Genomic DNA, 13,832 nt, shown 5'->3' with positions numbered 1-13,832 from the left:
AAAAAAAAAAAAAAAAAGGTAAAAAACAAAGTATAGTCTTGGGCTTAATCTGGAAACACCTGCTAGAGTTAAGGTAAAGGAAGCAGAAAGGAAAGAAGGGGGTTCAGAAACAAACAGTATAGAAAAGCAATAGATCTAACAGCATTTTTTTCTCTGAATGGACACAGACAGCTGGGATCAAACTTTTCTGGTCTCTTCTCTGTGCCTTGAGTGTCCTCTCTTGAGCAGCCTTTTGAAGTACGCAGTCTGTCTTATCTCTCCTTCTCCACCCCCTAGTACTCTCTCCAAAACTTCCATGATATGAAAAGTTGGTAGAAGAAGAGAGGGCAAATCTGATTAGTAAGAAAGGCATTTAATCAAAGTTATCTGAGAGAGAATAAGGTCCTGATTATTTTTGGTATTCTGTCTGTTAGGCCCAGTTTAGCCAAAGTAATTCCATTTTTTGTCTAGGTAGCCATTTGGTTTGTAAAGTATAAGTATGAGCTCACCTTGCTCACACCTGTTGTTTGTGCAGTAAGGGCAAGCTGACCCTGTCTATAAGGGAAAAACAGGTTTAAAAAAAAAAATCCCAGACAAAGGCTGCCAGTAGTCTCTTCCCCATCTTTGCTAAAAAGCAAAAGAACATCTCTCCCTCAGTCAAGTTTACCAAGTTGGCAGCTTTACAAAAAGTGACTAACAACTTTGAGGCTTATCACCAGCTGCAATGAGTTGCTGTATTAGTCAGGAGCTTATAATAAAAATCACTTCTGTAATAGTGTCAATAGCATTGATAGTATCGGTCATGCCGACCAAGTCAAGATTCTGTTTTGCCTATGCTCCTGTGACTCAAGGCTATGTTTTTGCTATGATTTGCTTCTGTACTTGCTTGCTTGCCTCAGAACAGAGCCCAGAGAAACAAAAGCAAGAGTCAGGTCAGATGGAGGTGTCCAATCAATAAAAAAAAAAAACACATATATAACCCTTTTGCTTTAACCAATAAGAGTAAAATTAGCTCATAACTGCTACATGTTTACAGTTAGTTTATGATTTGTGATTTTGCCCTATAAAAGCTAGCCTGTAAGACTGGGAAGGGTCGCTCTCTCCATAGAGAGGGCCCTGACTGGTCAGTGTGATTCTTGATGCTTGGCGTGAAATAAAGCTTTGCTTAACTTTCAGTTTCTATCGGTCTCAATTGTTTGCTCCTCAACCTTATCACTGTCCTCTCTAAAAGGTCTCAGGTCTCGGTAGATGTCCAACAGCAAGAAAAAACAAACAAACAACAACAACAACAAAACAGGATTCCAAAGGAAAACCCTCTGTGAGGAAAGTTGACAGGTCTAATGATTAGGCTTAACTGTAAGCTTAAAGGCTAAGAAGGACGTGGCCCTAGCACAGCCCCATAGCACACAGTCATGCTTGGGGATATTGCTCTAATCTATGTGAACAAAGTTTGAAAACCCAGATCTATTGTCATTGTTGTGACAGCACGGAAAAAGACCCATAGCACAGTCATGCTTGGGGCTACTGCCCTAATCTATGTGAACAAAGTTTGAAAACCCAAATCTACTGTCACTGTTGTGACAGCACAGAAAACAACCCATAAGAATTCATAGAAAAAGGTTACCCCAGGAACACCACCGAATGAAGAAGCAAGTGACACTACCTGGAGAGGGAAGTGCTGACCTTAGAGCAGATAGAGACATTACTAATTGAAAAATAGATGTTACAATGTCTACCCTGAAGTCAGATCTTACAATTACGTAGTCCAGGGGCTGGGAAGGTGGCTCAGTGGTAGAGCGCTTGCCTTGCATGCATGAGGCCCTGCGTTCGATTCCTCAGCACCACATAAGCAAAAAGAAAAAAGCCAGAAGTGGCGCTGTGGCTCAAGTGGTAGAGCGCTAGCCTTGAGCTGAAGAGCTGAGGGACAATGCCCAGGCCCAGAGTTCAGGCCCCACGACCGGACCCAAAAAACAAAACAACAATTACATAGTTCAAAATTGCAAGATTTATAATATTATGCTTATATGTAAGTTCCTAAAGAAACAAATAGGAATTGTGTAGTCCCACACATGGACTCTAAATGATCATATAGCAAAAACTGGAACAAAGAAAGAAAAAGGATGAAATTGTTCTTGTGTTTAGAAAGTCTTAACAAAGCCCTTTTAAGATTTTATAATAAAATGCAAGGTCCATCCTTGCTCACCCCTAGTGAACATAATCTAGTGATAGTAGCTTTAATGAAGACATTAAAGCTGGGAACCAGGCACCATTGCTCACACCTATAATCCTAGCTACTCAGGAGGCTGAGATCTGAGAACCATGGTTCAAAGCCAGCCCAGGGCAGAAAAGTCCTTGAGACTCTTATCTCCTATAAATTACTCAGAAAAGCAGAAAGTGGTGGTGTGGTTCAAGTGGAAGAGCACTAGCCTTGAACAAAAGATGCACAGGGACAGTGTCCAGACTCTGAGTTCAAGCCCCCAGGATCAGCAAAAAAAAAGTACTTAAATTTTAAGGTTGAGAACCTGGCTCAGGGGTAGAAGTACTTGCCTAGTATATGCCAGCACCACAAATTAGTTAATTTAAAGGCAAGCCTGGAGCTGGTAGCTCATACTTGTAATCCTCCTCAGAAGGCTGAGATCTGAGGAGCATAGGTAGGAAAGTCTGTGAGACTCTTATCTCCAGTTGACTACCAAATAGCTGGAAGTGAAGGTAAGGGTCAAGTGGTAGCATACCAGCCTTGAGCAGGAAGGGGGAGGGGGGACTAAAGGACAGTGCCCAGGCTCTGAGTTCAAGCCCCAGGACTGGCACAAAAATTTTTTTAAAGAAGTGAAATTGTACAAAGGCAGGAAATGAGAAGTTTTTATTAGCACAGAGAGCAGATATACTATTAGTGTAGAGGGAGAGTTGAACTTTGGTGTACTTCTAAGGGCCCAAACAAAGTCTGGATTGGGGTGTGCCTCTGTGGAAAAGTATTTGCCTAGAGTGCAGGAACCCCTACATTTAATTTCAGGACTGCCAAAAAATTAATATATTCTGCAATATAATGCATGTGCTTAAAAAGAAAAGAAAGTAGCTAGGTGCTGGTGGCTCATATCTGTAATTCTAGTTACTCAGGAAACTGAGATATGAGGACTGAGTTCGAAGCCAACCCAGGCAGGAAAGTCCATGAGATTCTTTTCTCTAACTACCTAAAAACCAGAAGTAGAGCTGTCACTCAGTGATAGCATCCAGGTCCTGAGTTCAAGCCTAATGACTGACAAAGAAAAAAGAAAAAAAAAATGAGGGAAGGTGGATCTTCAGGGATAAGAACCCCAATGGAAGAAGAGGCCTGTGAAAGATAAGAAGAAGCAGAATGTGATAAGTAATAATGGGAAAATTCTAAGACTAAAGCCGACATTTCGGGGTAAACAATAAAAACAGGGAATGGGAATGTGGCTTAGTGGTACAGTGCTTGCCTAGCATGCATGAAGCCCTGGGTTCAATTCTACAGTACTGCCAGGCGCCAATGGCTCATGCCTGTAATCCTAGCTACTCAGGAAGCTGAGATCTGAGGATCAGTGTTCAAAGCCATTGGGGCAATAAAAGTCCATGAGACTCTTATCTCCAAGAAACCACCAGAAAACCAGAAGTGGCACTGTGGTAGAGTAGTAGAGTGGTAGCCTTGAGCTAAAGAGCTGAGGGACAGTGTCCAGGCCTAGAGTTCAAGCCCCTTGACTGACAAAACAACAAAAACAACAATTATTCAATACCACATAAACAGAAAAGGCCAGAAGTGGAGCTGTGGCTCAAGTGGTAGAGTGCTAACCTTGAACAAAGAAGCTCAGGGACAGTGCCCAGGCCCTGAGTTTCAGCCCAGGACTAGCAAAAATAAGTAAGAAAGTAAATAAATTAAAACAGCTGATATGTGTCCGGCATTGTTCTGAGTATTTAAATATAGTAACTCATTTTAGCTTACATAGCAGCTTGAATTCTTTTTCTCCATTATTCATTCCCTCTCTCTACATGTGACCCCATAGTGCACTACACACAGCATAAAGGAAGCCACCAAACACAAAAAAGCTAGCTAAACTATGGACTGGCTTTGGAAATAGGTATGAAATAAACTCTTTTCTACAAGGTAAAAATGATGTGTGAAAACGTGTGCAAGAGGTCAGATCCTGCTATACAGAACAATGGGGATTTTACAAAATAGATGACCTCAAAAAATTAGGACAGGAAGCTGTCAAATGACAGACACCTAGTGCCAAGCACAGAACACATGAGCTTACAAGATGGCAGATGGTGGGCCTAGAAGCCCCTCTGACTTATCCCTACATCAAACACACCAAGTCATTTTTTTGAGTCTGACTTAAGAAAGCAATTTTCCTATAGTGTTCTAGCTCAAGCCACCAGACAACTCCACTGAGAGCCACAAAGATGTAGATAGGCACCTGTGCAAGGTACTTCAACTGATGGATTCCTGAACGGTGACAAAGCCTGAGTCCTGAACCAGACTTCCACTGTTTACAAAGTCCCTAACTAGTACTGACCTAACTGCTGTTCTTGGATTTCCTAACCTAAAATCCATAAAGGATCAGGAGATAGCTTGGGATGAAATATTAACCTGGAACTTCCTGAAGGAGAAGAGGTTGCACTCTCTTAAGGACAAAGTTTATGGGAATTGTTTATCTCTTACTGGGTCCCTATCCTGCACCTTAACCCAGACTGGTATGCTTGAGTGCTACCCATTTTCTACAGCCACTGTTAAATGAACAGAATGAAGCTTTCACTACCCTGCCTTGGGCCTTTCTCAAGATGGTACATGGTATTTGGTGTATTTGGGATCCTAATACCTGGGATGTTTAGATGGGGTGGGAAATGGGGGGGTGGGAGGCAGGAGGAAGAGAATGAGTAGGGTGGCAAATCTTGAAGTGTTGCTTCTCCATCCTCCCTGGGCTCCCACATGAGGAATCCTGGCTCATTCGGACAGAGCTCCAAGGCAACAAAGATCAGGTGCTGCATGCCATCTAGCAGCAGAGCACCTCCCAAAAGCCGGCAGAGCCTTCCACAGTCCAGCCATTCAAAAGCTTTTCCCCAGTTCCAGCCTAGAGAAGTGATGGCTTTGCCCTCCATTCTGAAGATGGACTAGCTTGCCCCTTCTTCCTTCTAATACCTGCAAGATCTGGAGCCTAGGAAGTGTCATATTCTGGTTCAATCATACCCAGATGCCACGCCACCTCCTGCGGAGTCTGCGTGAGAGATCACGTTGGACAAAGAGCTTCAAGGAAGCATGCCTGCAGAAAAGGGGTGTTGGCTCAAGGCTTCCCATACACTTGGCTGCACTTTTATAGCCTCTACCTTTATTCTTACTATATTCTTCTTGGCTGTACATTCGTTGCCTTTATTCTCGTTTTGGCTATTTTTCTATTGACTCGCAAACAGAGCATGTTGTATCTTTCCAGTCCAATAGAGATGGCTTCTCTAAATAATAAAGACTAAGACCAAAGATTAAATGTGGGCAATGCTCCAATCAATCTATCATCTGATGTGACGCTGCCTCCAGAAACTCCTATAACTTCACAAGCGGTTTTGCGGCTTACGCATAGTAAATATAGAGACTTAAAATTTCCAGATATGTTCAACAGACAGAATCTATAAATTAAACTAAGTTAGAAAGAATTATCCCAGAAGTCCAGGGAGTTCTAAAAAAAAAGGGACTTCTGATTATAAAAGAAAACAGTTATGATTAAGTTTAGTCCAACTTATGTTATAGGGAATAGATGGTGGTTTCACACAAAATATAAAGTAACATCATATTTCCTGAACCACCGATGAACCATTTCCTTATACAGGAGCTTATAAAGATGAAAATAGTTGGATAAAAATAAAAAGAGTACAATATTAAGTACAGCCCTGTCTTAGGTTTGTTAATTATTAAACATAAGAAGTCTGAATCGATGATGCATTCTATTAAACAATATGCTAGACTTGTTTCGCACCACTTAGCTTAAACAGTTGGTGGGATAATCATCAATTTTCATGTAATTCATCAATGCTTTGCCTTTTTAAAAAATTGATTATGTGCTTAAATAAACCAAGAATCTATGTCACAATCACACACTGTATAAAAATGTAATTCTCCTCAATAAAGATACACTCAGATGCAACTCTTTTGAGTCTGTGTCTGTTTGTCACTTCGCCAACTCCTTGCCCACCTATCCCGAGATCCCTGTCCCGTCGGTTCCAGTGCTCCGGCCGAGCTGGTCCGTCACACCCAGAGGCTGCTATCCTCAGGCTGGGTGGAAGGAGGCAGTCCAGAAAGTCCCTGCCACAGCCCAGCTCTTGGCCTCACCCAGGCCTGGGTTCTTTTATCTTGGGAAAGTAGCCCACAGGAGGCACAGCCTTCCCCACAGCCTGCTCTACGGCTTGGCTCACAGGTTCAGGCTAGTCTGGGGCGGGACTTGGGAGTGTGAGGGCGGGCACACAGACCTATCTTTTAAAGTCCTGGAACTAGCCCTGAGGCAACCACCCTAGGTAGTCCAGCAACCAGAGCTAGTCCTGGTTCCCTCGTTTGAACATCTGGAGGGCGCCATGGGCCGCTACTGTATCCGCGTGACCACAGGGGCCTGGGTCTACTCGGGATCGTACAACCGTGTGCGGCTGTGGCTGGTTGGGGCCCACAGGGAGGCAGAGCTGGAGCTGCAGCTGCGGCCCACACGAGGCCAGGTCAGTGGGTGATGAGTTGGGACCCTGGTTGCTGGCCAGCCAGAGGGGGAGCAGGTGGGAGACCAGACAAGAACAGACAAGAGACAGAAGGCTGGGAGTGCAAGTTGGCAAGCTTGTAAGTCTGGAACATAGTCAGGCACAAGGAGGAAACGTGTCTCCCCAACCCTAAATCTTGACAGCATCCGACTCCTGCACCAAATGGCCCAAGCCAGAATAAATATATGATCGGTGGTCAGACATAAAGCTCTGCCAAGTACCTATGCAGTAAGAGCTCAAGAATGGGATGATATGGGCAAAGGAACCCTGTGGTCCCTGGTCTTTCTCATAGAAAAGAGGCACCTGAGACCTACCAGACAGGTTGTGCAATAGATGGAGTGTTGTCACTAGAGGCTTTGACAAACTAAGGCTCGCCAAAGGGGCGGCTCTGTCCTCAGAGCAGCCTCTCCCAGTCCTTGCTGAGTCTGGTGGTTTGGGCTCCCACAGGAAGAGAAATTTTACCTGGACACCCCCCAGGACTTGGGGCCACTGCAATTTGTGAAACTGCACAAAGAGCATGTACTAGTGGACGATGCGTGGTTCTGCGACCAAATCACTGTGCAGGGCCCCGGAGCCTGCGCAGAAGAAGTGGCCTTCCCGTGCTACCGCTGGGTTCAAGGCAAGGGCGTCTTGAGCCTGCCAGAGGGTACGGGTGAGTGAACACATGGCCTGTTCTGCTGGGAGCAGTGGGACAAAGCTGAGAAAGGACAAAGGGGACTTAGAAAAAGATGACTCCATGACAGGTGAAGAATAAAGATACAGGATGCAAGGCAGGAAATGGGAAGGAGCTGTGAATTCACAAAGTGCTGCCCAGAGTATGTAATGCTGCAAATGAGGCTGCAGAGAGGGATGAGTGTACTGAAGAGCCTGTCTTCCAAGAAACATTGGGCAGGCAGTATGAGGGGCAGCCAACAGCAGGAAAACAGAAGCAAAGTTACAGCAGAAAGGACATCTCTATGTGACTCAGAACAAGTTAGCGAAGAAACCAGGTGAGGAACCCATGGAGTAAGAGGTGGGCAATAACAACTATAGAGACAAATACAACATGACTGGAATAACAGATAACTGAAAGATAAGGAGTACTTGTAGCAGGAGTTGGGGATGAATAAGGGCAACAGATATTGAACTTTTTTACTGTGGAAAACACAGGCAAATAAGGATGGAAACATGAAATATATGGCTTTGAGACAGGTGAGTTTAAGATAGGTAGTAGTAGGGACAAGTCAATAAAAACAGAATAATGTTAAGTCCAAAAAATGAAGCCAGGTAATAAAAGTAAACAACACAGAATCTTTGGAGGACAGGTAAAGATGTGTCAGGTGAGATTTAATACCTATGAAATTAGCCAAGTATGCAGCAGCAAATAGATGTGTGCCCATGGGTGACTAAGATTTTGTTACTTTAACTGAGATCATTTTTTCCAGCCTTGGATGGTGATGAAATATAATCTGGCAGAAGATAAGAGATAAGACTTTGGTGCCCTAGCAAAAGATGTAGCTAAAATAAGTTAAATTGAAAGTTTATGAGAGGCAATGGAATAGACATGACTGAGAATCATCAAAGGTAAAGCCAGGGCTGGGAATGTGGCTAGTGGTACAATGCTTGCCTAACATGCATGAAGGCCTGGGTTTAATTCCGCAGTACTATATAAACAGAAAAAGCTGAAAATGGTACTGTGGCTCAAGTAGTAGAATGCTAGCCTTGAGCTAAAGAAGTTCAGGGATAGCACCCAGGTCCTGAGTTTAAGCCTCCTGCCCACCGCCCCCCCACAAAAAAGATAAAGCCAGATATACAAAACAAGCAAGCACGACTAAAACCATGGATTCTTACTATATAAAGGGATCTGAGGAGAATTAGAAGAGAGTCCTAGATCAGACAAAGGTCTATGGCTAATCTTAATGTTTCCCCAGCCCGGCTGGCAGGAGACAACGCTTTGGATGTCTTCCAGAAGCATCGAGAGAAGGAACTGAAGGAAAGACAGCAGATCTACCGGTGACCACTCACCCACAGGCCTCCCAATTGTCCTACCCTTTCCCTACCTCTACCCCCACTCACTAACCTCAACATCTTCCCTAAAGTATTTTCCCCAACTTTAGCTGGGCCACCTGGAAGGAAGGGTTACCCAAGACAATAGCTGCAGACTGTAAGGAGGAACTACCTCCAAATATGAGATTCCACGAGGAGAAGAGGCGGGACTTTGAATGGTCACTGAAGGCAGGGTAAGAACAAGACTGGAGCACAGTGTGGCATCGGGGCTGGGTGATCCAAGAATGGCTATGTATAGTGAGGGACTGAGCGGTCAGCTGATAGGTTCATGCCTCAATACTTGCTCTAGGGCTCTGGAGACCATCCTCAAACGTGTTTACACCCTCCTGAGCTGCTGGAACCGCCTAGAAGACTTTGATCAAATCTTCTGGGGCCAAAAGAGTGCTCTAGCTGGTCAGTGGCTCCCCCATGTCTCCATAACCCCTTGAGGGTCCCTTTTGCTGACCCATTCATTATACTACATGTTCTCCATAATTCCTTGCCAAATTAAAACACAGAATACTTGTTGACCTCACTGAGGACTCGAGAATGAAAGAAAGGGGCTGGGAACTATGATAGTCTAAATGGTAGAGCTAGAGAAGAGAGATAGCCAAGTTGTGATAAATACTCTCCCTCCCATGCCCAACCCACAGAGAAGGTTCATCAGCGCTGGCAGGATGATGAGCTTTTTGGTTACCAGTTCCTCAATGGCGCCAACCCCATGCTGTTGAGACGTTCCACCTCTCTGCCCTCCAGGCTGGTGTTGCCCTCTGGGACAGAAGAGCTTCGAGCTCAGCTGGAGAAAGAACTCCAGGTACCTGACCCCACCAGGCATTGCTTAGCAGTGTGGTGAGAAAAACTGATGAGACAAGAAAGCAAAGCTAAGTCAGAGAAAAAGAGGTTTGCTCCTTGGTGCAGCCCCCTACTGGAAAAATCTAGAACTGGCAAAGTAACTACAAGTAACACCTAGTATGTATGAGGAAACAGAATAGATCTGTAGGGAACAGATGAGTTCTAGGCATGTTGGGAGAGGAACGATGACATTTGGGTATATCATCAGTGTTCTAAATGCCACTGTTCATGGCTAGGAAAAGGGAAAGCCTAGGCCACTGGGGAAAAGGGATGGGGGAGAGGGGAACTCAGATTTTATAAAAACTTTCAGACCCTTGGTTTAGGAGAGATGGGTTATCCACCTGGAGGATGACAACAATAACAAAGGAAACAAGAGCTAAAAGAGGTTGTAGCTGCTACCCTCAAATTTAAATAAAATTTAAAAAAAAAAGGATTGCTGAGTGAATGGGAGCCTACCAGAGATCAGAGCACTAGGGGACAACAGGGCAGAGGCTCCTCTGGGCATGGAGTTAATGCCAGTGATGCAAACTGTATTGAGTATGTCTGGTTTTGAACCCAAATCTACTATACACACCCCTGCACAAGACAGTTACTCTTACTAGAATGTTTCTTTACTTTAAACTGAGAGGAAGTGAACTACAATACATAAGGAAAAAGGCTGGACTGCATGTTCTCAACTGCTTTACCCTTCCCTCCCTAAGCACACCAGCCACTCTACCCTTGGGGTAGACTCTGAACTTTAAAAATTGAAACATTGTTCCTTTCTCCAGAATGGTTCCCTGTTTGAGGTAGACTTTATTCTGCTGGATGGAATTCCAGCCAATGTGATCCAGGGAGAAAAGCAGTACCTAGCTGCCCCCCTTGTCATGCTGAAGCTGGATTCTAATGGAAAGCTGCTGCCCATGGTCATCCAGGTGAGGACCTAAATATCTCCTTCTTAACATTCTTGTTTGTTCACTGTTCCTTCTGTTCACAGAAACTCAGTCATATAGTCCCTGACTCCTGAAGCCATCCTCCCTGAGAACTATCCTCATTTCACTGCTTTCTTGCAGCCTAGACCAGGCTGCAAGATTCCTGATTCACCATTCATTCAAGATCCCTGATTCACCATTATGTACTTTATTCAGGAGACATAATAGTTCAGGAGACATAATAGTAGCTGTATGGGGTAGTATACCTGTAACCCCAGCACTTGGAAAAGTGCTTCAGGCAGGAAGATCATGAGTTCCAGGCCAGCCTGGACTACATAATGAGTTCCAGATTAGCTAGGGCTACAAAGTAAAACCTTGTCTTAAAAAAAAAAAGGCTTCATGGAGTTCTCATTCTATAACCAACAGTTCTCAAACATTAAAGTGGTGCTGTGGCTCAAGTGGTAGAGCACTAGCCTTGATCTGAAGACAGTGCCCAGAGTTCAAGCCCCACGACCGATAAAAAAAAAAAAAATTAGTGTGCTTCTAAGTCACAAATTCTTATTATACACAGGTTAGTGGGTTGATGGTGTAGCTCGTTGGCAGAGCATTTGCCTAGCATATGCAAAGCCCAGGAACAAACTGTCCAGTAATAAACAAAAATAAAATTGCTACATCCTACTACCTGACTCTATGGTTCACTCTTGTCTATGGTAGAAACTGAGAATATGCATTCTTACAAGTTCCAAAGTAACACTGATATTCCTATTTCAGTATCATACTTAAGAATTACCCTTTAAGCTGGACATCAGTAGCTCATGCCTGTGATTCTAGCTACTCAGGAGACTGAGATCTGAGGATAAAGGTTCAAAACCAGCCCAGGCAGACAAATCCTTAAGACTTTTATCTCCAAACAACTGGCAAAAAGCTACCCAAATGGTAGATCATTAGCCTTAAGCAAAAAAGCCAAACAAGAGTGCAAGGTGCTGAGTTCAAGCCCAAGTATCTACACACACTCACACACACACACACACACACACACACACACACACACCACTGTCTAATCTCTTCTGATTGATTCTGCACACCCATTGTGTCTTGACTATCTTTCTCTGACTAGTCAAAACAAGCACTAATGACTATTGTCAATTCTATACATCCAGATTCAGTTTCCCATTCTACTGCTTAACCTTGTAACTTGACTCCCTGTTTTTGGTCTCTCCTGCATTGTCAGACCATTATAGCACTACAGCTAGTGAGAGGCAGAGTGATATGGTTCTCATTCTTAATACAAGAGAATAATGACCTGGATGGCAATAGCCTTGCTTAGTCATCTTATTTCTCCTGGAATGCTGACCATGTCTTACAAAAGTGGCAGTTCAAGAAATGTTCAATTTCTGTTTCTCCTAGATTCAGCCTCCTAGTCCCAGCACCCCAACCCCAACACTGTTCCTGCCCTCAGATCCTCCACTTGCCTGGCTCCTAGCCAAGTCCTGGGTCCGTAATTCAGATTTCCAACTGCAGGAGCTCCAATTTCATTTGCTGAATACTCATCTAGTGGCTGAGGTGATTGCTGTTGCCACCATGAGGTGCCTCCCAGGACTCCACCCTATATTCAAGGTACAACTTCTGTCCCATCTCCCTCAGAACCAAATAAGGCTGATCTCTCAGGCTCAAAGGATTTTGTTTGTCTGTGCCAGTCTTGGGGTCTGAACTCAGGGCCTACACATTGTCCTTTAGCTTTAGTGATGAATGCTAGTATTCTACCACTTAAGCCATGGCTCCACTTCCAGCTTTCTGGTGGTTAATTGGAGATAAAAGTCTCACTGACTTTCCTGCCCATGCTACTTTGAACCACGATCTCAGATCTCAGCCTCCCTGAGTAGCTAGGGATACTAGTATAAGCCCTTGGTGGCCTTGTCTCAAACAGTAAAACAGCAACAGTAAAACAGCTTTATGGAAATCTGTGACTGAAAATAGAGAGAACATCAGAAGACTGTATCCCTATTCTGAGACTTTTAATCAAGTTGAACCAATTAACATTTCTTCAGGAGACACTTAAGGGCATCCTCTGAAATTCTCAAACATCTGACAGTCTAGCAATAAACTTGCACTATAGTTAGACTCTTGTTAGTAACAACAACAACAAAAAAGCCTTTTTCCTTAGGAAAGTTCATATTAGCCAAGAAGACAAATGGATAAGAACCAACCAGAGAACAATATCTAGAGCAAATCTGAAATGATTAGAGACAGCATCTAGGCAATGTAGTGTTGATGAAGAATATTCCATGCCAACCATATAGTTAGCTAAGTAGGAACCAAAAACAAAAAAGAATCTGGCTGGGCACTGGTGGTTCACGCCTGTAATCCTAGCTACTTAGGAGGCTGAAATCTGAGGATCGCGGTTCCTGCCTGGGCAGGAAAGTCTGTGAGACTCTTATCTCCAATTAACTACCAGAAAACTGGAAGTGGAGCTGTAGCTCAAGTGGTAGAGTGCTGGCCTTTAGCTGGAGAGCTGGGAGACAGAGCCCAAGCCCAGAGATCAAGCCCTACAACCAACAACAACAGGTTCTTTATATCTGCCCAAGAGTAAGAAGGATAAAGTTCTATATTAGTGTGATAGAGAGAGGAATGAAAAGATAGCTACAGCATACCTGGGTGCAAGACTGAAGAGAGACAAGCTAAAGGTCAAAGCAAGTCTCTGTGACACCTCCAAGCCCACAGTGACTTAGACATGCTGCAATTTTATGAGTATTGATTGTTAGGCAGAAGGCTGCAATAACAAGACTGTGCTAATTATAAAAAATGTTCTCTAGCTGAGCACCGGTGGCTCAAACTTATAATCCTAGCTACTGAGGAGGCTGAGATCTGAGGATCGTGGTTCAAAGCTACATGGGTATGAAAGTCCATGAATAAACCACTAGAAAACCGGAAGTGGCACTGTGGCTTAAGCGGTAGAGTGCTCGCCTTGAGCTGAAGAGTGCAGGGACAGTGCCCAGGCCCAGAGTTCAAACCCCATGACCAACAACAACAAAAAATGTCCTCTAGCCATGCCTTACAATCCTAACTATTTAGGAGGCTGAGATCTAAGGATTGTCATTTGAAGCCAGCCAGCCAGAAAAATTCTGTGAGACTCTTATCTCCAATAAATAGAAAAAAGCGGGGCTGGGAAGGTGGCTCAGTGGTAGAGCGCTTGCCTTGCATGCTCAAGGCCCTGGGTTCGGTTCCTCAGCACCACATAAGAAAAAAGAAAAAAGAAAAAAGCCGGAAGTGGCGCTGTGGCTCAAGTGGTAGAGCGCTAGCCTTGAGCTGAAGAGCTGAGGGACA

The 13,832-nt window shown here is 44.1% G+C and overlaps 1 protein-coding gene and 1 pseudogene across 1 annotated transcript in view; one reads left to right on the top strand and one right to left on the bottom strand.

Moving 5' to 3' along the window:
• The window catches only part of LOC105983534, a 53,991-nt pseudogene that overhangs the window by 28,557 nt on the left and 11,602 nt on the right, over positions 1–13,832 (bottom strand).
• Alox12 (arachidonate 12-lipoxygenase) overlaps positions 6,525–13,832 on the top strand; it is a 15,976-nt gene continuing 8,668 nt past the window's right edge. Inside the window, exons 1-8 of the mRNA XM_013013477.1 lie at positions 6,525–6,684; positions 7,168–7,372; positions 8,631–8,712; positions 8,817–8,939; positions 9,056–9,159; positions 9,399–9,559; positions 10,368–10,511; positions 11,916–12,125. Coding sequence (XP_012868931.1) covers positions 6,550–6,684; positions 7,168–7,372; positions 8,631–8,712; positions 8,817–8,939; positions 9,056–9,159; positions 9,399–9,559; positions 10,368–10,511; positions 11,916–12,125 — 1,164 coding nt within the window. The 5' untranslated portion in view covers positions 6,525–6,549. The remainder of the gene's footprint in view (positions 6,685–7,167; positions 7,373–8,630; positions 8,713–8,816; positions 8,940–9,055; positions 9,160–9,398; positions 9,560–10,367; positions 10,512–11,915; positions 12,126–13,832) is intronic.

This window comes from Dipodomys ordii, unplaced genomic scaffold (assembly GCF_000151885.1).
Source record: "Dipodomys ordii isolate 6190 unplaced genomic scaffold, Dord_2.0 Scaffold19, whole genome shotgun sequence".
Taxonomy (NCBI): Eukaryota; Metazoa; Chordata; class Mammalia; order Rodentia; family Heteromyidae; genus Dipodomys; species Dipodomys ordii.
This window is presented reverse-complemented; position numbering and strand designations above follow the sequence as displayed.